This window comes from Electrophorus electricus, chromosome 21 (genome assembly GCF_041902795.1).
Source record: "Electrophorus electricus isolate QZ-2024a chromosome 21, ASM4190279v1, whole genome shotgun sequence".
Lineage (NCBI taxonomy): Eukaryota > Metazoa > Chordata > Actinopteri > Gymnotiformes > Gymnotidae > Electrophorus > Electrophorus electricus.
In genome coordinates, this window is record NC_137517.1 from 5,856,715 (window position 1) to 5,879,000 (window position 22,286).

General features: G+C 47.3%; 3 protein-coding genes and 1 non-coding gene across 8 annotated transcripts in view; 3 read left to right on the top strand and 1 right to left on the bottom strand.

The window, feature by feature from the left end:
* Positions 1-297: 297 nt before the first annotated feature.
* LOC113570305 (protein sel-1 homolog 3) lies at positions 298-12,199 on the bottom strand. 2 transcript variants are annotated; one of them, XM_081704804.1, is made up of 23 exons: positions 12,005-12,199; positions 10,542-11,103; positions 10,229-10,355; positions 9,730-9,851; positions 8,866-9,068; positions 8,434-8,498; positions 7,879-8,002; positions 7,504-7,636; positions 7,113-7,253; positions 6,714-6,925; positions 6,434-6,613; positions 5,380-5,502; positions 5,072-5,212; positions 4,701-4,763; positions 4,341-4,517; positions 3,890-4,017; positions 3,431-3,514; positions 3,037-3,118; positions 2,656-2,731; positions 2,471-2,565; positions 1,898-2,025; positions 1,597-1,778; positions 298-1,227 (listed from the first exon to the last, which is right to left on the bottom strand). In XM_081704804.1, the coding sequence occupies exons 1-23, from the start codon at positions 12,068-12,070 to the stop codon at positions 974-976; spliced, it is 3,468 nt and encodes a 1,155-aa protein (XP_081560930.1). In that variant the 5' UTR covers positions 12,071-12,199; the 3' UTR covers positions 298-973. The 2 variants fall into 2 exon arrangements, with proteins under 2 accessions (XP_081560930.1, XP_026854424.2); XM_026998623.3 differs by having other exon boundaries at positions 8,953-9,068; positions 12,005-12,198.
* Positions 12,200-12,879: 680 nt separating this feature from the next.
* psmb11b (proteasome 20S subunit beta 11b) lies at positions 12,880-14,052 on the top strand. Its single transcript, XM_081704864.1, has 2 exons — positions 12,880-13,453; positions 13,577-14,052. Exons 1-2 carry the CDS (start codon positions 12,880-12,882, stop codon positions 14,050-14,052), a joined length of 1,050 nt encoding a protein of 349 aa, XP_081560990.1.
* A 2,684-nt stretch (positions 14,053-16,736) lies between these two features.
* Positions 16,737-16,819, top strand: trnal-uaa (transfer RNA leucine (anticodon UAA)). Its single transcript has one exon. It is a non-coding gene; the product is annotated as a tRNA-Leu (tRNA).
* A 1,589-nt stretch (positions 16,820-18,408) lies between these two features.
* Positions 18,409-22,286, top strand: part of utrn (utrophin) — an 88,833-nt gene continuing 84,955 nt past the window's right edge. For 3 of the 4 annotated variants that reach the window (XM_081704119.1, XM_081704122.1, XM_035521349.2), the window contains exons 1-2: positions 18,410-18,892; positions 20,724-20,864. In XM_081704119.1, the coding sequence (XP_081560245.1) occupies positions 20,783-20,864 (82 nt within the window). In that variant the 5' untranslated portion in view covers positions 18,410-18,892; positions 20,724-20,782. Of the gene's footprint in view, positions 18,893-20,723; positions 20,865-22,286 lie in introns of all 4 variants that reach the window. The other variant, XM_081704124.1, reaches the window with a different exon arrangement.

Below are 22,286 nucleotides of genomic sequence, written 5' to 3' on the forward strand. Positions count from 1 at the left end.
CTTAGAAAACATTGCGACGTGCAAGGTACGGCTCTGCATGCGTGTAATGTACGTATGTGGATATTCAAACTGACATTATTATATGCAGGTACAGAACAATTACAGCTGTGTTCGCACGAATCTTGATCATTTGGTGTCTCGTAACTTTCTAAAGTAAGTACAGCTCTTGAACAGTTGCATGGTAATTGTTACAAGAAATTACATCTCAATAATAAAAATGATCAATAATAATAATCTTTGTCAATGTTAATAATAATAGCCTAGTGATATATATATATATATATATATATATATAATTTTTTTTTTTTTTTGTTATACTAAAATATAAAAAATTATCATTTATGTAATTAACATATGGAAACCAGCTGTATGATGTCGATAGATTATCAAAAGTGACCTTTTAGTAATAATAAAAGTCTGGTAAGTGCAGTTGTAAAAGTGTTAATGGACAACTGCTCCCAGTACTCAGCAGTCATTTAAAAGCGTGGGAGCATCCCGTGGGAGCGTGTTTGGAGCATGCTGTCCCTGACGGACCGCAATAACGAAGCTTAACGAGTCCCCGCCGATTGGCTGCTGGTGCGGACGGACGGTAACGTTTCTTTGGTGCCACCTTGTGGCTCCAGGTTGAATAACACAGTCATAATTGAAGCGTGAAGCGTGTAGCCTGCCGTTCTCGCTACGGATTCGCAATGGCGTTTTCATATCAACCTTATTCTTGACCATACACGAATTGCCCTCCTGAAAAAGTTGAAGGACTCCCGAACCTTGAATTTCATGACAAGGAATAAATAAATAAGTAAGCAAACACGGAGTAAACATGTCCGTCCCGTGCGTGCAGGGGTGTTGTCATCCTGCTGCTCTCTGGGCCCGGGGTACGGGGGGACGTCCGAGGCTCTGTGAGGGCCCTCTGCTTTCTGGTACGGCCGGTCTCCGTATCTTCTCTGCCTCCGTCCGTCCGCACGGTCGCCGTCACTCAAAGCAGGTGGGACGCAAACAGCATGCACAGGGCGCACAGGCACACTCCAGTCGCCGTGACGACCACGTCAGTGGCTTCCTGCAGCCAGCGGCTGTTTTGGCTCTCGTGGGGTGGGTTACTCTGAACCTCTCCGTCAACCCCTGAGGGAACCGGTGAGCCTCCGTGGCGAGCTGCTGGGCGCAGTAAGATTCTCCCGGCACCCCCTATTGGTTGATCAGGTTGACTGCGTGACTGCTGTGAAGAGAAGTGAGCTAGAGAGAAACCAGTGAATGAATGAATGAATGAATGAATGAATAAATGAATAAATGAATTAACGATTTAATTAATGAGCAAGCAAAGGAATGAATCAGTCTAATAATGCTGGGCTTCAGTTTATAGTTACCTACACCATACACACACCATAACTGTCTGCTTTCCAAGTGAAAATAATGAACAAGTGTCCTTGTTAGCTAACTGTTAATAGTTTAATGTCTAACGCACTTGATGTTTTAAGCTCAGTACTAACACAGTGCTACAAAGTGTTACAGTGACATGGAATTCGTTCTTAGTTGTAGTGTTTTCTCACAGTACTCTAGCGTCTGTATGCAAAGCAACCGCGCGGATTAGGGAACCGAACCTACAGAGAGCGCTTTGCGCGAGGCCGGCCAGTAGCAGGGCAACGAAAGCCGTGAGCGCGAGGCTAGCCAGGGCCAGCTGCACGGTGCTGCGTGCGATGGCTCGCCACGCTCCTCCCAGACGGAGCCCAAGCAGGGCCAGGAAGCAGGGGCCGAGGTCGTCCTCCTTCCCCTCGAACCTCCTGCACCTGGAGAACGCAGCGGAAAACACGTGCATGCATGAATGTACACAACTTCCTTTCCGTGTTCGTTTTTTATGCTCGGACCAAAGGGTCAAAGAGTTCGAGTTAGAGGTTAGAGGTCAGACCTCAGCAGGAGTCTCTCCACCACGGCTCTCTTGTCCAGTTGGGTTTCGGGCTGAATCTGCATCTGTTCCAGGACACTGTCAGGGACGCTGTAGCCTGCCTGAGTTAGCACTGCCAGGTTGTACAGCCCCTACAGTACACACAGAACATCACACTGGAGTACATTTACTAATCTAGTACATTGGGCACAATGAGCTTTGCAATCTAGTGCATTTCTCATGAATAAATATGTATTCATAATGATATATTCATATGGGTAAATTAAAATATTTTCTCATGAATAAATATGTATTCAAATGATACAGTCACATGGGTAAATTAAAATATTTTCTCATGAATAAATATGTATTCATAATGATGTATTCACATGGGTAAATCAACATATTTTTCTTCACTGATTACGTTTTATGAGAAACCATTACATCTACTTTAGTTCTAAAACCCTTTCTGCCGTGCCTAAAATGCATATTTGATACTCTATTCAGCACTCAGTACAGAAGAAGCAGGTGTATTTCATCTGTGATGAGGTGAACTATTCAACTACCACAAGGTAGAGAGATGGGATTGTGTGCTACCTGAGGACTGCCCTGTAGCGCCGCCCTGCTGTACAGAGCTATAGCCTTTACCATATCACCCCCTGCACTGTAGTAATCGCCCATCTTTAGAAGACCTGAGAGAGAGAGAGAGAGAGAGAGAGACTTAGTGAATGCACAGGTATGTGGAGGCAAAGAGGGAGGGGAGATCAACCGTAGAGACCTACCAGCCTCGTGAGGGGCGTGGTTATGGGTGGAGTAGTTGTGATACCTCCAGTGGCAGGCGGAGGCATGCTGTAGCACCTGCCGTGGAGAGGGAACAGCGATGAACTGGAGAGTGTCATCATGGAAGTGGTTTTATTGGAAAGCAGCGAAAGGATGAGCGGAACAGGGCTGAACTGGTCAACAGTTATACGGGCTTTTCAGGGACTATTTGGGGTCGTCTGGTGACATTTGAATAACGCCTCATTCATCATTTCAAACTTTATATTCTAGGAGCATAAATACCAGAACACAGTGATCTGGTTAAGCCATTACAACTGTGGTTCATAAGATGGCTAATATGATTTACCTCACTAACGTAATGGCCAATATGAATTCAGGATTACCTCACAAAGGTACGCTGCATTGAACTGTGCCACTACAAGACCAGTCTCTGCTAGCATAGCATATTTCAGCAGGGCCTCATCCCTTTAGTGAAAAAAAACACACGCACACACACACACAGACACACACACACACACACACTTACAAAATTTACACAAAGGTCAAAATAAGTCAAACGAGTCAAAAACAGCATGTCACTCTGACTTCTTTGAAATATTGATTGCAAAATCCTGTGTGATAGCAGAAGTAATGAGGTTTGTTTAACTGAAATACAGAAACCCATCTTGCTGTAGTAAGTAGAAAAGGACAGAAGAATAAGAAAATCAAAATGAAAGGAGGAGAGGAAGAAAAGTGGATGGACGGATGGATGGATGGACGGACAGATGTGTCTCTTACAATGATCCCTGTTGATAAGCTTTGAGAGCTTCTCGGATGGTGAAGCCCAGGTGCCCATTCTTCTCACTAACCATCTTCAATAGGCTGTGGAAATACCCAGGACAAAATTAGAACCAGAACTCGATCCAGGACGAAACTAGAACCAGAACTCAATCCAGGACGAAACTAGAACCAGAACTCAATCCAAAAGAAAACCCAGAACTAAACTAAGTCAGACAAACCAAGTCAAAAGCAATGTGGAATGAACAGTATTTACAGTGCTAAAGAAATTCTTGGTAGGTTAAGGTGATTTACATGTGTTGACTTTACGTTTCTTAAAACCAATAAATACAAGCTAAATCGACGATTCATTTCTCCCAGCTGACACAGGAGAACGTGACTCAGTGGTTCATTCATTTCATCGCTTCGTTTTGTCCCTGCGTGGAGGTTAAGGCGTGGCGCCCTGGTGGGGAAACGTACACCACAGCTTTGGCGGGGTCCCTGGCCAGTCCGGCCAGACTGCCCCTGGCTAGCTGCGCTGCTGCTTCTACCGCCCCTTCCACATGACCCTGCTCGCCCGCTGACAGGAAGCACTGAAACGCGGCCGTCTGAAACACACAGCACGCTGAGGCTGACACTGCAGGTGTGTGCATGCATGAATGCAAACGTGCACACATACGCGCGCACGCACGCAAACACACACATACGCACAAACACAGCTGAAATGGGCAGCTTTGCAAACTGCTAAATGGTTTATTAATTGATTCAGACTAATTTCAGTAGTTTCAGATCAATGTCAGATACCCTTTATTAGACTAACACATTTAGAAAATTCTGATAGAGTTATTGGAAACCAGAACCATTTTCATGCGTCTTAACTTCAACTGTTGTCATTTGTAATATCATTCATATAGGTTGAGCTTGTCTCTACCTCATTCGTGCTGGGCATGTCCGGGTTGGCCCCGTTCAGGTGATACACACCCAGGTTGAAGATCGCATCCCGGCTGCCGTTGCGGGCAGCCAACTGGAAATAACGCACGGCTTTCCTGTCATCCTGTCCAGCCGCGCTGTAGTACCAGCCCAGACCGTTCAGAGCATCCACAGAGCCCTGAGAACGGTATGCTGAGGTTAATACACCTCACACTCATGCACACACACACCCGCCACAGACACACATGCGCCAGCTGTCAGTTTGAAACCAGGCCAGTGGTTCTATGACACCAGCTCACGCACATACGCAGACAGGCACGCACACACACGCACGCGCACACACACACACACACACACTCACCATGTCAGCTGCCTTCTTTAAGAGCTTCAGTCCCAGGGTTTGATTCTTCTTCATTCCAGTGCCCTGATGAACACCACCCAAGGCTTCAGAGAAGAGTCACACACTGCTCACAGAGCTCATAATCTGTCTTCCTCAGTCTCTGCCTAGCTCCGTGTTTTCTAGCACACACACCGCTGTGATTTGTTTTAAAACGTCATCTTACTGCTTTTACATGGTTAGTTTTTACTTTGATTTATATATAACAGGGGCTTCTATATAAAGGAATATAGCTGCACAGACTCTCTGTATTGAACCGGGTGTGTGGTTCCGTAATGCCGGCCGTCAGCGTGAAACCGAGCCTATCGTCTCTCGGTGGGTGTGGCCTGACCGACCTTCAGCAGCAGGATGCCGTAGTCGTACATGGCTGCTGCGTCGCTCATCTGCAGTGCGCTCTGGGCGTACCACCTCAGAGCCGCGCTGATGTCCTTCCTCACGCCGTTACTGCCCCAGAACAGCATCCGTGCTAGCGTTTTCTACCACACACACGCGCACGCACAACCAGCAGCAACGGCCTTGCTGAAGCTCTGAACAAAAACACAAAGCCTAACAGGCTCTAAGTGATATAAAGGTCGGGGTTACTGGACTTTTCCCAGCCTAGCTGAGGCGCTTGGTGGGGTCAGGGTGGGGTCGGCGGAGGTACCTGGGCCTCCAAGTCCCCGCCCTCGGCCTGGAGCCTGAGGAACTGCACAAGGTCTCCCTCCTCTCCCGTCTGTGTCTGCAGCTCGGCAGCGTGGGTTAGGTGCACGTGCTCGGTCAGGGATTGCTGCGGACGGGAGAGGCGCACGGATCAGGCGCGGTGGGAATCACACTGCCCCGTCGTCCCCGACCGCGTGCGAACGTTTTTTAAATTTGCCAATTTCTTTTTCTGCTGTTGTCCCAAAATGGTGTGCAAGTAACAAGTACCTACACGTCAGTGTAGGGAAGTGTAGCGAGCTCCACCGATGTCACCGAAATACAGTAAAGACTCCATACAGAGACCTCAGGAGATGTTTACAGTTAAATAATGGTGGACACTTACCCTCTGAATCTTGAGGACCAGTACACTAATCAATAAACAGAATCCATAGCAACAGGACAAGATCTGCTGAACTGAAACTCTGTCTCTAATAACACTGCTGTTAAATACTGTTTGGCTTTGCAATGCTGCCTATACTAACTAAAGCCCCCCACGTGGACGTGCGTGCATTTGGGGTCTGTTCTTTAACAACGACTAAACTGCTGCCCATTTAAAAACGCTAAATTTGACCTTCTGTGTCTTTGATGCAGCTTTATAACTATATTAATATACATAAATGTATTATTTAAGTTATTGTAACTTAAACATTTACAATGTATTCAAACAGACATTTACATGATTGCAAGCAAGGCTAATCTATGCCAGAATGTGTGTATTTATGCAAATGATATGCAAATGATATGGCATGACTGCGTTGAGAGGCTATAGGCCCCAGTTTTGCCTTTCAGAAACATCTGCTGTGGTATCAGAGTCAGTGTCGGGGCACGCAAATGATTCATTTCAGCTGTTTCAAATACCCTGTACTATTTATTTACTAGACTGACACATTTAGAAAGTAAAAACTTTTTCCTTCATCCCATCCCAATAATTATAAGCAAACCCCAAAATAAAAGTGAATAAATCAAATAACACCCCCCGCCCGATCAAAACGTGCGCAAAACAGGAAAGAACTTGTCACCTCGGAGTCGTGGACCTGGTCGCGGTCCGTGCTGGTCTGCTGGCCCACGTTGGCGTAGTAACCGTAGGCCACGTCCTGGTCCTCGGGGAAGCCGTCGAGACCCTGCATGTGCTTATAGCCCAGGTGAAGCAGGTCTAGGCGGTTGTCCCCTGCACCACCCATCAGGCTGTGCACGTGACCCTGTGTGGCACAGGAGTCAAAGGTCAAAAATCTCCTCTCACCAAAATTTAGGCCCCGGGGTGCAGTGATGCGTCTGTCACGTATGCGCCCGGGCCCCTACCTGCTCCTGGTCCGCGGGCAGCCCGATGCCAGCCAGGTGCAGGGCAGCAAGCATGACAGAGGCCTGCTGGTGCCCCCAGCAGGAGCAGAGCCGCAGCAGGTCTACGGGGGAAGGCCCCGCCCCCGGCCCGCCCGCCGTAGACAAGCTCTTCGTTGCAACCAGGAAGAGATGCTGGCTGAGGTGCAACGCTGCTCTCTCGCCGCTCCACCGGCCTGGAGGGGAAACGTCGGTTCTGTTGGTCAACAATCAACCGGCGCCAACGCATGCTGCAAAGAGCCTTTCTGATCCCTCTGACCCCTCAGATTTTTCATTCCGATCGTAAAACAAAAGGAAGAGCGTGTAGTGTTACTGATATATGCAGCTATTTAAGTATGACGTACATACTAAAACTCCAGATACCTGAGGTCAGTTCTTCCTCGTGCGTTTTGAGAATCTGCAGTACGGCGGCGTGTTTCGCCTGCTGCTCCCAGGACCAGGCTTGCATGCACTTGGCCGGGGCAATCCTCCTCCACAACCCCTCGGAATATGCCTCGCACGAGTCTGGAAGCGCCAAGCAGAAACATGGCACCTTCGGCACCTGACCAACTCCTCCCAGTTTCTCCAGCACAGTAAATATCATCCAATTGCAATCGAGGCTACGTCTGATCTTAAAACTCTATACTTCGGTTGAGGAAACTGAGACAAACCACTAAAACAAGCCCTTAATGCTTTTAAAGGTTTTAAATACACAGGACTCGCTGTGAGCGGGTCTGGCAGTAGAGGGCGCTCTAGGCAGCGAACAGAAGTTCACCATTGGCAGGACGTGCTCTGCTCTCTCGTACAGCGCGTAGGTATCTGTCAGTGATCTCTCGCGTCTCTTCACACTCTCTGTGGACCCTGTCCAGTTCGCTCAGGGTCCTCGACGGAGAAAGGGGATTCACCACCTCGGGCAAACATGTCAGAATCCATTACAACGTGTGCATGTGACGGAGCGAAGCCACACTGCTTTAGGTTTTGGCTAGGCTCTTACCCACGCTAACTGAAAGTTCTATTTCTAATTGAGCAGCCAATCAATAAAGAATTTAGTTATATAGATGACACCACAATGAGCACAAAATTATCTAACGCGTACGTCTCAATATCCAGACAGAAAGGACTGTGCACCTCGAAAGATGTACATTGTTACCTTTTCGGATCCCAGACGGTAATATTTGATTGGTCCATAATACCCGTGGATCCCTGGCATGTAGACGTCGCCACCGATGGCGAAGTATCCTGAAGTGTCGTTGAGTATAACGCTGCTGCCGAACCTGGGACAAGGCGTGAAACGCTGTTTAACCGACTTTAGCACCTCAGAGCGCTTCCGGCGCAACGGCGTGAAGTCCCTGCACTCGCCACAAGCCAAAATTAGCCAGAGACTTTTTTCCTACTTATGGGAAACCAGCCTATCCAGGAACTCGTAATTCAAGGAAGTTAGTCAATGTGGCCGCATCCGAAACCTCATACCAAACAGTAGCCTTCTGCAGGGCTCTAAAGGGGGGCCCAGGCTGTACTGAGGAAAAATCACACAAATGAACGCAACAGAAACAGACTAAAAGCATATGCTCGTCCAACGTGCTGTGCGTGGACCTGAGGAATGGAAACTTTACACTGACATGTGAATATATCAGATTACAAACAACAGAAAAGAATAGTAATACTACTAATAAAAGTGCCATAAGTGTGTTATAAATGTCCTTACTCATAGAGGTGAGTTGTCTCTGCTACGCCCCCTGTAGGCTTCACATCTGTGATTACGAGTTTCACCTGGGCAATAAAAAACATCACAACACAACAGGGTTTGCGATATTTACTATAACTATATAGAATCGGTGAAATCTTGCACTGTATAGTATATATACAAAAAAGTGATGTCATGTGTTGGTAAGATTTGTGCAGGTCTACAAAGTAAAATCGATCTTGTCCCCACTGTGATGCACCCAGAGCAATAAATGTATATCTATTGTGTACATTTCAATCTCCCGTATTTAAGTTGAAAAGTTATGCCCACATTAGGCTAGTTATTGCTGCTTTGTGATCTGTCGTAAAAAGCGCTACATAAATATATATTTTTTTTATTTGATCACCAGACCAGCATTAGGTTTTCATAATAATTCATCAACGTGAGTCTTACGATTGCATGTTTGCTCCACATGTGGGCTCTATCTACACCTGAAATGTCTAGCAGATAAAGGCTGTTTTTTAATCTGTGGCAGGGTACCACTGAGGCGTGAATGAAGAGGTCCAGTCTGATCCAGGTCAGCAGAGGCAGGACGGTGTGGACTATGAAGGCCTCCTCCTCTCTGGAGACCAAACGTACCTGCACCACCAGTTTACCTTCAGAGCAGCACACACACACACACACACACACACACACACACACACACACGCACGCATACACGCACGCGCACACACACACACGCACGACACACATGCGCGTGCCCACATGCACACACACACACACACACAGACACACACACACAATCAGACAAATATGTTTTAGGTAGGGTTTGGCGATGTTTCTCCTTTAAACTACATTCATCAGCATGACTGGGCTCTTCTATATCCAGGTTTTTGCCAGGATTGCAGGGGTACTTGTGTGTTTAGGAATGTCACTGGAACTAAGCTCAGTGGTAGCTCAGTGGTTAAGGTACTTGACTTGTAATCGGAAGGTTGCTTGTAAAAACACTGGCCACTGTTCTATTGCCCTGCAACAGCAGAGTTGGCCACCCCTGACTGAGGTGTCCTCATTTCGTTTCCTGACAAGCAAGCCGGAAAAGAGAAGAAAAACAAACCGGAACAGAGATGGGCTGATCCGCATGCTCCGCTGTAAACATCAGCTTCAGCAGGGCAAAGTTTCCCTGTGACATCAGACCTGTGCTGCCGTAAATTCTCTCCCAGGCACACCTTCCTGCAGCCACACCCCCCCCCACCCCCCGCCTGCGTCCAATCAGGATGGGGGCTCCTTGCAGCCAACTGTCCGAGCGTGCTCACTCACCTGACTTGTTTAGCATCAAGAGCGGCGCTCCGTAGGTCCTGTGCTCGGTGACGTGCCTGACGATTCCGCACAACTTTTGTCCGCACTGGTTCAGCAGGTACAACCACACCGACAGGGTCACTCTGCACAGTCACGGGGACAGGTGAGCCTTTCCCCACGACACCGCACGCGGCCGTTCAGGATTTGCAGATGCTATCGGGAAGCTCTGTAAATCGCTTTAAGCCGACGACGCGACTCTCTGGTAGCAGTGTGTGTGTGCTGAGCAGCTGCTCCTTACAGTAATGTTTCTTGCCAAATGCTACGCCCCAAAAAAAATACTGACAACACCCTGTACAGCTCTGCCACACAAAAACCAAGGCTTTCGGTGCGAACATATCATAGTTCCTGCATTACACATCCTAAATGCACCGTGGGGCAGACTGAATGGGCAATGATAGAGAAAGCCAGGTGCACAAGGCAGCAGTGTGCTGGCTCTGTGTGCAAGTATGGGCTCACTGACCTGGACTGCGGTGCACCACTGAGACAGAGACTCCCCAGCTCAGCGCAGGTGAAGGCGGTCAGTGTGCGGATCACTCCATAGCGCTCCCCGGTGCTGGCAAAGGGGAACGCTAGCAGATCCACAACAGCTGTGCAAAAAAAACCACAGTTGGGTTTCCCAGCATTAGTGCACACTGCCAAGGGCTCCAAATAACAGAGGAAATGTGTTGGAAGGCATTGGCATTTCTGAAATATTAGCTCAAACTGTCACTTTTTGCTTGTAACTGAGTTATTTGAATTGCTTGCAATTCATTGAAATTACACTGGAAACTCACCTGAGTCATGTGAACACTGCTCTATTCTGTCTTTGGTCAGATTCCACAACAGCTCCGCCCCCCATGCCACTGATCTGGTCTGCGGTTGGCCAGACCGCTCGGAGAGCGGGACCACCCGCAGGACTTTAAACGTCCCCACCAAGGACTGGCGATATCCTGCGACTCCATTGCGACTGCCGTTGCCTTCGTGCACGTCCAGGTGGACCAGCCATGCCCTCAGCATTGCATCGTGGACCTCCACGGGCCGCCTAACGAAGAAATCTCTCCTGTACACCACGGCGGGAGGGAGAGTCAGCTGGACCCGCCTAGTTCTTGCTTTTCCAAATCTCCCGAGCTGCGTCCACGTTCTCCTGAAGGTCACCTGTCCGGCGGTCTGCGGCGTGGAGACGACGGCCTCGAGCGTGACTCTGCAGGACCTGGTGCACCTGTACCTCACCTGCACGCTGGAGGTGACTGCCACGGTGTCAGGGGCCACGTCAAAGCGCACAAAGTCACCATGGCGGCTCTTGTCCACAGAGGGGGGTGACGGGTCGGTGGTGTGTGTTGAGAAATCGCCTTGCACCTTAGGGATAACAGAGACTCACTGCAATCAAAAACTCTGAGCTGAAATAGACTGAGATAAACCTTAATCCGGGTTTTATGGCATGTAAATTGCTGCTCTTTCCCTCACTACAACTGATTGGCTGCGACCATAAAAACAAACAAACAAACAAACAAACAAACACCACCACCAGTAACTGGAATATGCGCTAAAAGAAACTCAAAATAAAAAAAATACAAAAGTCTGTAACATTCAATTGTTCATTTTTTCCTCTGGTAAACTAATTTAGTACTTATTGTAGGGTATTGTTTATGTTGTTTAACAAACTCTAGCACTTATTGTTTATAGCACTTATCATTAAGATAGACCTTATGTATTTTGCACTTCTAGGTATCAGCACTGATCCCAGTATTCTACAGTATTCTAGTTCATTGGTATGTTGAACTCTAACCTACTGTACTGTACTAGGACATATTCTATGAGTAAATGACAAACCACTTTTGTAAGTCGTTTTGGATAAGAGCGTCTGCTAAATGCCGTAAATGTAAATGTAAATGTAAATGTAAATGTAAATGTAAACTTTTCTTGAGTTGGAACCGTTTCATCCATAAACCGCTTTGCTGGAGCATACCGCCTCAGAGTGTTTAGATTGGTTTTCCATTGTAGCTTATTTGCTTTTACTTCTTTAGTTACCGTTTCGTGAAAAGCTACTTATTAAAACGGTGGTCCTGGCGTCTGTGGACAAGCCGCCTACGTCTCCCTCTACAGAAGCAACCGGTAGCGCATCACGTCCATCATGTGCAAGTGGAAATCATGTCCAAACAACTTGTCTTCATTGAAGCGAAAGCGCAAAATGAAAGCAAGGCGTAACCCGAAACCCCCCGCAACACCTGCAAGCGACCGTATTTAGTTGATGTCTTACCGCTGAAATGATTGCAGTGTAAATCGCGGCTTTAATGACGAGGCTGGAACTCGAACAGACTTTCATACTGTCGCACAAAACGTTTAAGTGCGTTTAAGTGTCGCGTTTTCCCAACGCTGCTCGCCGGCCAAGACGTCGCCGCAGGTTCACAGTCACGCTCGGCAGCGTTTTGCTGGTGCCGCCAAGCTTCCGCGTGCAGAAGGCGGGGGGGCGGGGGGGATGCAAGCTGCTCCTGTCGCGCGCCTTTACTGTCGGGTCACGCCCCGGGTGCGCCCATGCGCGCGCGCGCGCGGACCGAACGACGCGAGCTCGAACTTGATCTTCGGGCGACACGCGCCGGCGCGGGCGAGACGAGCGTCCTGCGCCTGGCTGCAGAGAGAAAGCCGCGCGTCGGCGCTTTCCTGCGTCCCCTGCAGGCGATGGCGACGCGTCAGACGTGAAACGTATAAAAGCGCAAACGAGCTCGGCCTTCAGCCTTCTGAGCGGCGGTCCTGGTCCTACGCGTAACAGCTTTAAGGGTTGATGCCAACGGCAATGGTACGCTTGTATTTCAAAGAGCTGGCAAGCTGAACTTAGTCTTTATATATTTATTTATTTACTGATTCAATAAATATTTTCTACTACATTTTTTTTTTTTACACTTTACACAGATCAGGCCGAGGATGAAAAAGTAGCCTCTGTGGATATTGGATTTTATTTTTATTTTTTTTACATTTATTTTATCTCTTTAGTAGGCTACTATTACTTGGGCTGCTGCTACTTGGATGTAGTAAGTAATGGCTTTACAAGACGTCTGCAGTTTCCACAGTGTCTCTCTCTTCTCTCCGTGGGACGCTGTACTTTTGTCGTCCGTGTCTTCAGAAAACTCTGTTCACATGTTCGGAAGGGGGTTTGGAGAAGACTCCAATTCCAGACGCTGGTATAGGAACAGCAGTTCAACTCCACTGGAATTTTATGTGCCAGTGTTGGAATATTTAGCAGAGAGCCCTATTGAGTTTGGCCAAATCCACCCCAGCTGTAACGCCCCGCGGGCGATTCCCGAACCAAACAACCATCTCGACCCTTTCCCGTCTCCCTCCGTCTCTCCCTCCATTCCTCTCCCATTCCCTCTGGGACACGGCACCACCACACTGGGGTTCGTTTTCCAGGGTGGAGTGATCGCCGCGGCCGATTCCCGCTCCAGCTGCTCTGGCCTTGTGGCCTGCCCGGCCTCCCAGAAGATCCTACCGGTCCACTCCCACCTGGTGGGCACCACTTCGGGCACCTCGGCGGACTGCGCCCTCTGGAAGCGCGTCCTGGCGAGGGAGCTGCGGCTCTACCAGCTCCGGCACCGCCGGAGGCTGTCGACGGGGGGTGCTGCGAAGCTGCTCTCCCACATGCTGCATCCGTTTAAGGGCACGGAGCTGTGCGTGGCTGCGACTCTGTGTGGCTGGGATGGGGAAGAGGAGGGTTCACCGGACGGGAGGACAGGGACGGACGAGGAGCGCGTTACGCGTGCAGGAAAGCACGGAAACGCCCGTGCACGAACTCAGCCATCGGTAAAGAGTGGATCGACTTCACAACCAACAGTAGCGAGCGATGGAAACAGCGAGCCAGTGAAAATCAGTCATGCAAGATGTCAACCAATAGGAAAGAGTGCGACGAGCGACCAACCAACAGGAAGGGACACGGCAAGCTCTACTCTGCCGGCTTCAAAACAGTCCGGCCCCAGCCTTTATTACGTGTGCAGTGATGGCCTACGCCTGCAGGGGGCGCTCTTCTCGGTGGGCTCCGGCTCTCCCTATGCGTACTCGGTGCTGGACGGTAGGGTTCACTGGGCACTCGGAGTGGACGAGGCTGTCTCATTAGCCAGGGAGGCTGTGTACAGGGCCACGCACAGAGACGCTTACTCGGGCAACAACGTGGATCTTTATCACGTCACTGCTAAAGGTTGGAGGCGGAGACCCAGAGAGGACCTCAAAGAGGAGTACTACAGGGAGAAAGAGGAGGAGAGGAGGAGAAAGGAAGAGAGGGAGAAGGGAGGACGAGCACAAGGTCGGGCATGTTGAGGAGATGCTGAAGATGACAGGCTAGGAGAAAATCAGCAAATGTATTACATTTATTACACTTTGCAAATGCACAGCATGAAGGTTTTCCTTCTTTTGCTCCAGATATGGTTGCAGCAGTTACGATACGACTAAGTCACGAAACCGTAAAAACAAACTACAGTTAATGGTGAAACTGAACAGAATAACTCCTGTTTAAAACTACAGTTAATAGTGTAGCAGCATAACTCCTTTTCAACTGTTCCACAGTAATATTTTACAGTAGAGAAGAAACATTGAGTTTATCTTGTAAGTGATGCCTTCTACTTCGATGAACTCAACTATGAACTAGCTGTAGCGTGAAAGTGAAGTAGAAATGAAAACTTTTCTGGAATTGGTATTTTTGGTATATAACTTAAAAACAATCTAATATTACACATTCTGGATCATTCCAGTTCTTGATTTTAAACTTTGTTAAAATTAAATATTTACATTTTCTTGTGGGCCTAAGACAGTCTTTTAAGTCTAATTTCACACACTGGTTCAGCTCAACATTGTGATTTGTAGTCTAACAGTGGTTCAAAAGGAGATTATTGCTCCCCTATGGGATAGGAAACATGAAAACAATGAAAACTAAAAACAAATAAAAAACAGTAACACAAAAGATTATGCTCTTATTTTGTATGTTTGTATATACAGTAGGTGAAATAAGCATTGAACACATCACCAATTTTCTAAGTAAATCTATTTCTAAAGGTACTATTGAAATGAAATTTTCTGGGGTGTTACTGACATCTGGTGAGAATTTCATGTCAATAGCACCTTTAGAAATATATTTACTCAGAAAATTGGTGGTGTTTGATACATATTTCACCTGCTGTAAGTATATTCCAGAGGTTTTGTTTACTTCCACTTGAATGTTGTAGCCTTTAGGACCTTTCCCTCACTGGATGTTTCATTCCTACATGAAGACAACATGCGTACGACCGCCATGTTTAATAGCAACAAGCAAAACCCTGAGAGGAAGAGAGAGAGGAAGAACACTCAGAATTCTCCTGGGACAGAGAAAAAGAGCGAATCGTGAAAGCCAACACAGTCACGTGTGATTATTCTGGGAATAATAACGTTTGTGAAAACCATTTCTCTCTTACCAGTCCTGTGTCCCTGATGCCATTAACCATGTATAAATACATGCAAATATTTTGTAAGCATGGCAACCTGACACCCAGACCAGAACCAGACACGATACAATTCAAACATTGACCAACCTGGCTAAGATCGGGCCACACAACCACACAAAACCAAGCAGAAGGTTACAGAGTAACAGCCCATACAATACTGCCTTACTGAGGAACACTCCGATATGCACTGCACAAACTTTCTAGCTTGTGACCTGCACACAATAGAATAATATCTAATTAATATAGTCACAATAGAATAATATATAATTAATAATATAACATGTCTTGCATGTCTTTCAAGCTAGTAAATATTTTACCATGCTGTCTTACACACACAGTAAAAAAAAAAAAGGTGCTAGACTAGATCATCATTTCTGTCATTCCTCGGCTACAGGTTTTGGTTTGACGTGTTACCACAGACTGCAGTCTGCTAATACTTGTGTGCGTCACAAATTTTCACAATCAGACACTCTGGAAAGTTCTGGCTAGAATGAGCAAGTAAGAGCAGAGAGGTTTTAAAGCACCGAACATGTTTCAGTAGTCAAGCCCGTGGATGTAAGCGTCTTCATTTCCCAACTAAACATAATACAAGCACTTATTAAGCAGCATTCTGTGGCTGTTACAGCCTTCGGTCCTCTGTGTTGCCTAGTTTAGACTCACGATTAGTGTAAAGGCTAAACATGTTTCTTCTTCCTTTCTCATCTTTATTTAAAGAGTAACCAGTTCTTCGTGGTGGGGAATAAAGCCAGGCCAGTAGAGCCCCAGTCCAGTCCCAGTAGAGTCGTGTGTACACCAGCACCGCCTCCCCATGTCGCTCGGATTGCTAATCTGGTGAAAAGCGAGAACTGCAATGACATCTGAACTAACTTCAGGATTTTTTAAGAGATGGTTTTGGTCTTTATGAACTCTTAGGAAGAGGATTGTTATTAGCTATTTGTGGCTATTTGGGGACGGTATCGTTCACTTTTCGTTGCACTGGCTAAGACGATGTCGAGTGGATCTAGCAGCTACACAAAAGCGGTGTATTAACATTTAGCTACATGACAATTTTAAAAGTTTTATCTAGCTCGTAAAGATAATTTAAATCACTTGGAGGCCATTATATGTAAGGTTAAACTTCGTTTAGCTATAACCTAGCTAAGCTATCTGACCTACACAATTTTCTTATTACATTAGTTCACGTTACTTTTACCAAAGTAAAAGTGCTAACCTAGCTAACATAATATAGAAACAAGCCACCGGACACATCTCTTCTAGCCAGCCAGATATTTATAATAAATATGGTAAATAATAACCTCAACTAGCTAGCGGTAGCTAACATTATGAAACTGTGGAGTAGTTAGTAAAAACGCTTATGTCGTTAGCCAAAAACGACACTGCACTTACATAAAAACATAGGCCGTGTTTAGGTATTACGATAGTGAAACGACACCGCAGACTTGCGGCAAAAAAGACCATCGTTTAATGTTCAGATGTGTATATCGTGTATATTATGGGTTCATTCCCAGGGTAGACTAGAGCGCCTTTACCAGGATGGCCGAGTGGTTAAGGCGTTGGACTTAAGATCCAATGGACATATGTCCGCGTGGGTTCGAACCCCACTCCTGGTAGAATCACATTTTTCCCTTTGTCACTTGTGGATTTGTGTTGCTAGGATTATGCCTGGGAAAAGGGAAAACTCGAAAAGAGTGCAAGGTTATTCATTTAAACCTCTTGTGGATGCGACTATATAGAGAATGGAAAAGCTGTTTTGTGTCGCAGCACTGCGAAGATCTGCAATTTAAACCCAGCAACGGGGGGGGGGGGGGAAATAAAATAAGTCGTTATTAATGTCAATCTGAAAATAACGAAATGCAACAAAAGTTAAGAATATGTATTTATTAAAGATACGCGGCACAACGAAGGTAAATTGTACCGTTCCTGCACTGCCCCCTGTTGGTACTTTTTCGGGGATTCGTTTCGGTCTAAACTCTAGTTGCGTATGAAGTCAGTTTTGGATTTGATATCCAGATTGAAAGCAATGGATTTGTCATTGGCATAAAACAACCCACGCTGTGTTTAGTGTTTTTCAGTAATAGTGATTGGTCCATCACATATTCGCCACTACAACCCACTCTGGTCACGTTCCCCTTGCTTGTGAGGGGCAATTTTTCGTGGTTTTGAGACCAGTTCTTAAAATACAGTAATTTACAAAAGCATCATGATATTTATGGATTAGAGGGTATCTGGGACCTGCAGTTGGAGGAATGACCACTGAAAAATCATTTTGGTTATTTGCAGTTAATCAGGAGATTTGCTTGGAAGTGTGATGATGTATTAGCTATAGATCACATTTCTAAGCACAATAAAGTCAAACCTGACCGAATAGGACCGTTTATTTCTTATGAAAGCGCATGCGGTCAGGTAATGGGCGTGCAATGTGGTAGTTGTTAAGGTCCACGTGGTTAAGAACACCAGTACTGTACGGCCACCCCTACCCACTTTAACCACTAGGTGGCGACGTGTACCTCCCTATTGCTTGTAAACTTTGCAAGGCGTCTGTAGACGTATGTGTTGTAGCGTGAATATTGTATGTGTAATATTGTTTATTAATCGTTGTAAGAGGTACAATCTATGAAACAAACCCAAAAACCCTCATGCGAACCGTGTGAGGGTTTACTCTTGGAAAGTAGGAAATTACTGTAGGAAACTGGCATGGCGATATCGGGGGAATGAAGACGTCATCTAGCAGCAACGTATGGCTCGAAACGTTTTGGTTCTCCTAACTGCGATAACAGATTGGAAGGAATAATGTGTTTTTTTCCCCTGCTTTTTCCATATCTTTTTGCAAACATTTGTTTCATGAATTTTCACACTTTTAAATTCCATACTTTTTCAGACTTCCCAGAACTTTGAATTCCTTCATGCAAAGGCCTAAATTAGTACTGCATTGCTCTGGCTCTGTTTTGCCTTTTAATAACACGTCAGTTGTAAAAAAAAGTACAATGCAAGCAGGAAAATGCATAAAAAGAGGTGTAATAGTGGGGCTACACCAATTTGCCTAGATTTGCGTCTCAAATGATCACGCGGTTAATGTTTAACGCTAAAGTCCAGCACTTCGTGGAAAAGCGTCCCACGTGGACCGAGCTCCCGAGTCCGGCCTCTTCATCCAAACGTCCCCGGAGCGTCGGGGCTGCGCGGTCACGTGACTGCGCTCGCGCCATGTTTCCATCCCCGCGAAAGAAGTTGCAGGGAAGAGGGGGGCTGCGGCGCGAGCAAAGTTCGGCAAGCGAAAGTTTCCCGACGAGTCGGATTCGGTAACCGTTGCGCGACGAAACGACATCACAGTATCGCAACTTCTGCGGATTACTTTCGGGACGTTAAATAGTCCAGCGTCAGCAGCCTCTTTGGAAAATTAGGTTGACGGTGCCACACTTGGGACCAAATTTTATTACCCCCTTTTAAAAAAAATTTTTTTTAACCCCCAACACTTTCCAACACCGAAAGCCCAACTCAAGAACAAACTACAAAGAGGTAGCAGCCGGTGGACTTAAAATTATGCAAGTGCCCTCGCCCGTACCCAGAGTGTGGAAATGAGCGCACGGCAGCGTTAACGTTTGTGTGCGCGCTCCTGCGTTACTTCGCCGAGGCGTTCGGAAGGGCTGGGACACTCCACGCGCTCACCGTCCAGCGGGGCAGCAGAGGTAAGAGAGCGCGTGCTTTGGCCTTGACCAACTCTGCATGTTCCCGTTTTTCCTTTATCCTCGAGACAAATATCCTTGATTCAAGCCCCGTGCGTCAGTCGGTAAATTGTGGCCAATGAAATTCGAATAGGCAGGGAAAATAAGCGTTACATGGCGGCTTTCTTCCCCTGCTGTTACTTTTTGTTGACTTTTTTTGTTGTATTTGTTAGATTGTTCTAAAGCCACCCCTCCCAACCCGTCTGGTTATATTGCGCTTTTGCATTAAACTCTTGGGTGCCTGCCGCGCCGCGGTTGAGACAGGTGACCGCTTCTGGAAGCGCGATCCCGCGGCTGCGACATTTTTGCATTCGGAACCGTGAGCGATCACGATCGTTTTGGCCTCAGCCCTTGTCTTGGATCAGATCCATTTTAAAAAAAAGGCCCATGGGCTTCGCTGTCGTTTCGGAACGATCAAGGTCGTGAAACGTGGCCAAATCCGCCTCCGCGTTTGCGAGTAAGGAAACGAAATAAACGGGCGGGCCGACTCCTCACAGCACACGGCTAAAGTTAGACGTTTTTTAAGACGCACGCCAATGTGTTTACACTGTAAGCGCCTCCTCAACGAAAGCCTTTCTTGGAAACGGATCGGCGCTCCCGGTTTCCAGTTACCCGATTGCCAAAACTCTTAGTCTGCCTCGGCGCGCTCTCTGATTATTAATGAATGACCTTATGCATTGCTCCACCGGCTCCCAGCGTCGGACGAGTTTGACAACTCCGAAGGAAGGATAATTGGGCTTAATAGAAACCTTTCAGTAGCCCAGGGCATGGGCTATTAAGTGTGGATTTAAAAAAGAAGAACAAGAAAATACCCAACACACACACACACACCCACACACAAGGTGGTCAGACGTTTTGGGATCCTGACGGGTGTTTCGTGGTCGTAAAATGAAGCCAGTTCCTGCAGAGACCTTAGACGCGCCGGCCAGCGGCCTTGGACTTAATGCGTCCCGTCGGCTTGTTCTCCACACGCACACACGTTTCGAACCGGAAGAGTTCGTGGGACGTTCACTGTTGTCACCCGGTCATCTCCCCGGCTGGTGCGTGCGGGCTGTTTAAACAGGCCTTGCCCTGTGCACACCCTCCACAGAGATGCGGAGACGCACCCCCACCCCCCCCCAGGACAAGTACCTGACAGTCAGTTAAACACGAGCGAAGCGGTAGTGTCCTGTTCTCCTGCAGGGACGATGTAGCTGAGATCAGGTGTCTGACCAGTGCCTTGGGAGATCCGTGCTGGATTGTGGAGCTAATCCTGTGACACCGGTCCTTTCACGCTGGATTATGTTAGTCTGAAGATGGTATTACAAATGTAAACATTTTCATTTGGGCTTGAAGTTAAAGCTGCAGGGTAGGGTTTTTTGTTAAAAACAATGCACCTGTCGCTTTGTTTACTGAATTTGGGGTGTTTTTCTTTTATTTACATGCAATTCCCATTATATCAGGACTGTTTTCTAGAAAGAGTACCAGTTCTAGACGATGCTGGAACAGTGAGAGGATCTTTCACTTAAAAATGCTCCCAAACAGATTAGCCTTTTCTTTACAACTGCTAACCAGCGTCAGTTAATGTTCAAAAGATGGAACCACCAGGGTCTCTAGGTCATGTGATTGGCCTCAAAGCCTGGCCAACCACACTAGAGTACCGGAGTGTGTTATTCTGTGCGTCTCCTGGTCCCAACCCTGCTGTAGATGACTGGGGCGATGTGACGGCCCGTATGCCGTAACGAGCTGGCGTGTGCAAGCCGGCTTTGAGGCCTGGTGAAGCCGAGCTCAGCTGCCAATCGTTTTGGGTTTGCAGGCCTCTTGCAGGAGCTGTAGGGGCGGGCCGAGTGAGCGCCACGCCCACTGCTCCCGAAGATGGCGACGCCGCGTTCACCCGTGGAGGCGGCCGAGGGCGGAGCCAGCAACGAGTTCAGCGACATCATCAGGTGGCGGTCAGGTGAGTGTCCGTGCGGGGGTGCTCATCCGGGATGTGGGGGTCGGGGTTTGGGAGATGGGAGGGGGAGAGGGAACACACCTAAGTGAACAGGAAGTAGAGCTGGAGAAAGGGATATAACTGAAGGAGGGATGGGGGCACATGTGTGGCAGGCTGTTCTTCCATTTCAGGCTCAGCACAACTGTATGATCCCAGTCCCAGAGCGTTTGGGACACTAAACCGCAGCTAAATTCGGGAAGCGAACCCTGACACCCTCTCCGGGTAGGGGTGGAGCATGCGCGGTGGTTTCAGGCTGGGCCCTTCCTAGGTATGTGAACCCTCCATCGCTTCAGTCTGGAATGCCGCAGCATTCCTCAGGCTGGAATTCCTCTACGGATCTGGATTTACAGCGCTTTTCTCCACACCACAATGCCTTTATTTTTCTGCAAGGATTCTGGTTGCCTGGCGACAGTCAAAAGTACAAATGTCTGGTGTCTGTGTCGTGCTTGTGTGCACAGTGATTCAGTGCCCTGGGCAAAACGGGTAATTTAACCACCAGCCTAAAGGGGTTTGGCTAATCGAGAGGCATTTATTATTATTTTTTGCGCTCGGTGTTGGGTGTTTTATTTCCTGCCACTGTGTGGAGTTTGTGGGAGAGTTGCGCAGGGCGTATGTTTCTGGTGGACCTGATCAGGCACCGGCATTTACAGCATGGTGGAGTTGGACTCGTGGGTGCATGTGCATGTTAGAATGTGCGTACACGAGAGTTGAGTGTGTGTTTATCTGTGTCAGACAGTGTGTGTGTGTGTGTGTGTGAGCGAGAGAGAGAGAGATTGTGTGCATATGTACCCTTGGTGAGATGCTCTTTTGGTAGTAATACAGAAAAATCCAGCCAGTATTTTAGATGAGATGGTAAGGGTTAATGGGTAAAAAAAAAAAAAAACTGTGTGAGAGAGAGAGATTGATTTGGAGTTTTTTTACCACTCTTTTTCCATATCTTAAAGCCCCCTGCTACATGTGTGCGCTGACACACCACATCCTTGTGTTCCCCTGTACTCACTCTTTCCATTTTCTCTGGTTAAGCATTACCTCTCAGTAATCAGGAAGTGACACACATTTCCAAATCTATATCCTTCCATCCTTCCTATAATTGTATACGAAACACCCAGTCAACACAGAGATCTTTTCGCATGCTTTTACTCCGTGTCAATCAACTTACGATCTCATTCAGGAACGGAGCTTCGAGTTGTTTCCTAATAGACCTCTTAATGCTGTCATAACCAGTCTACTCCATTAAAACACTGTTATTCCCCCCCATTGTAGGATTAGCAGACTGTGATGCGTATCCTCCCTACCCTCCTTTATCATTATCTATTAATTTGTCAATTAGTCTTATTGGCTGTTTGTGCCAGGCATGCTGGGCAATGTAGTCTCATTACACGATTT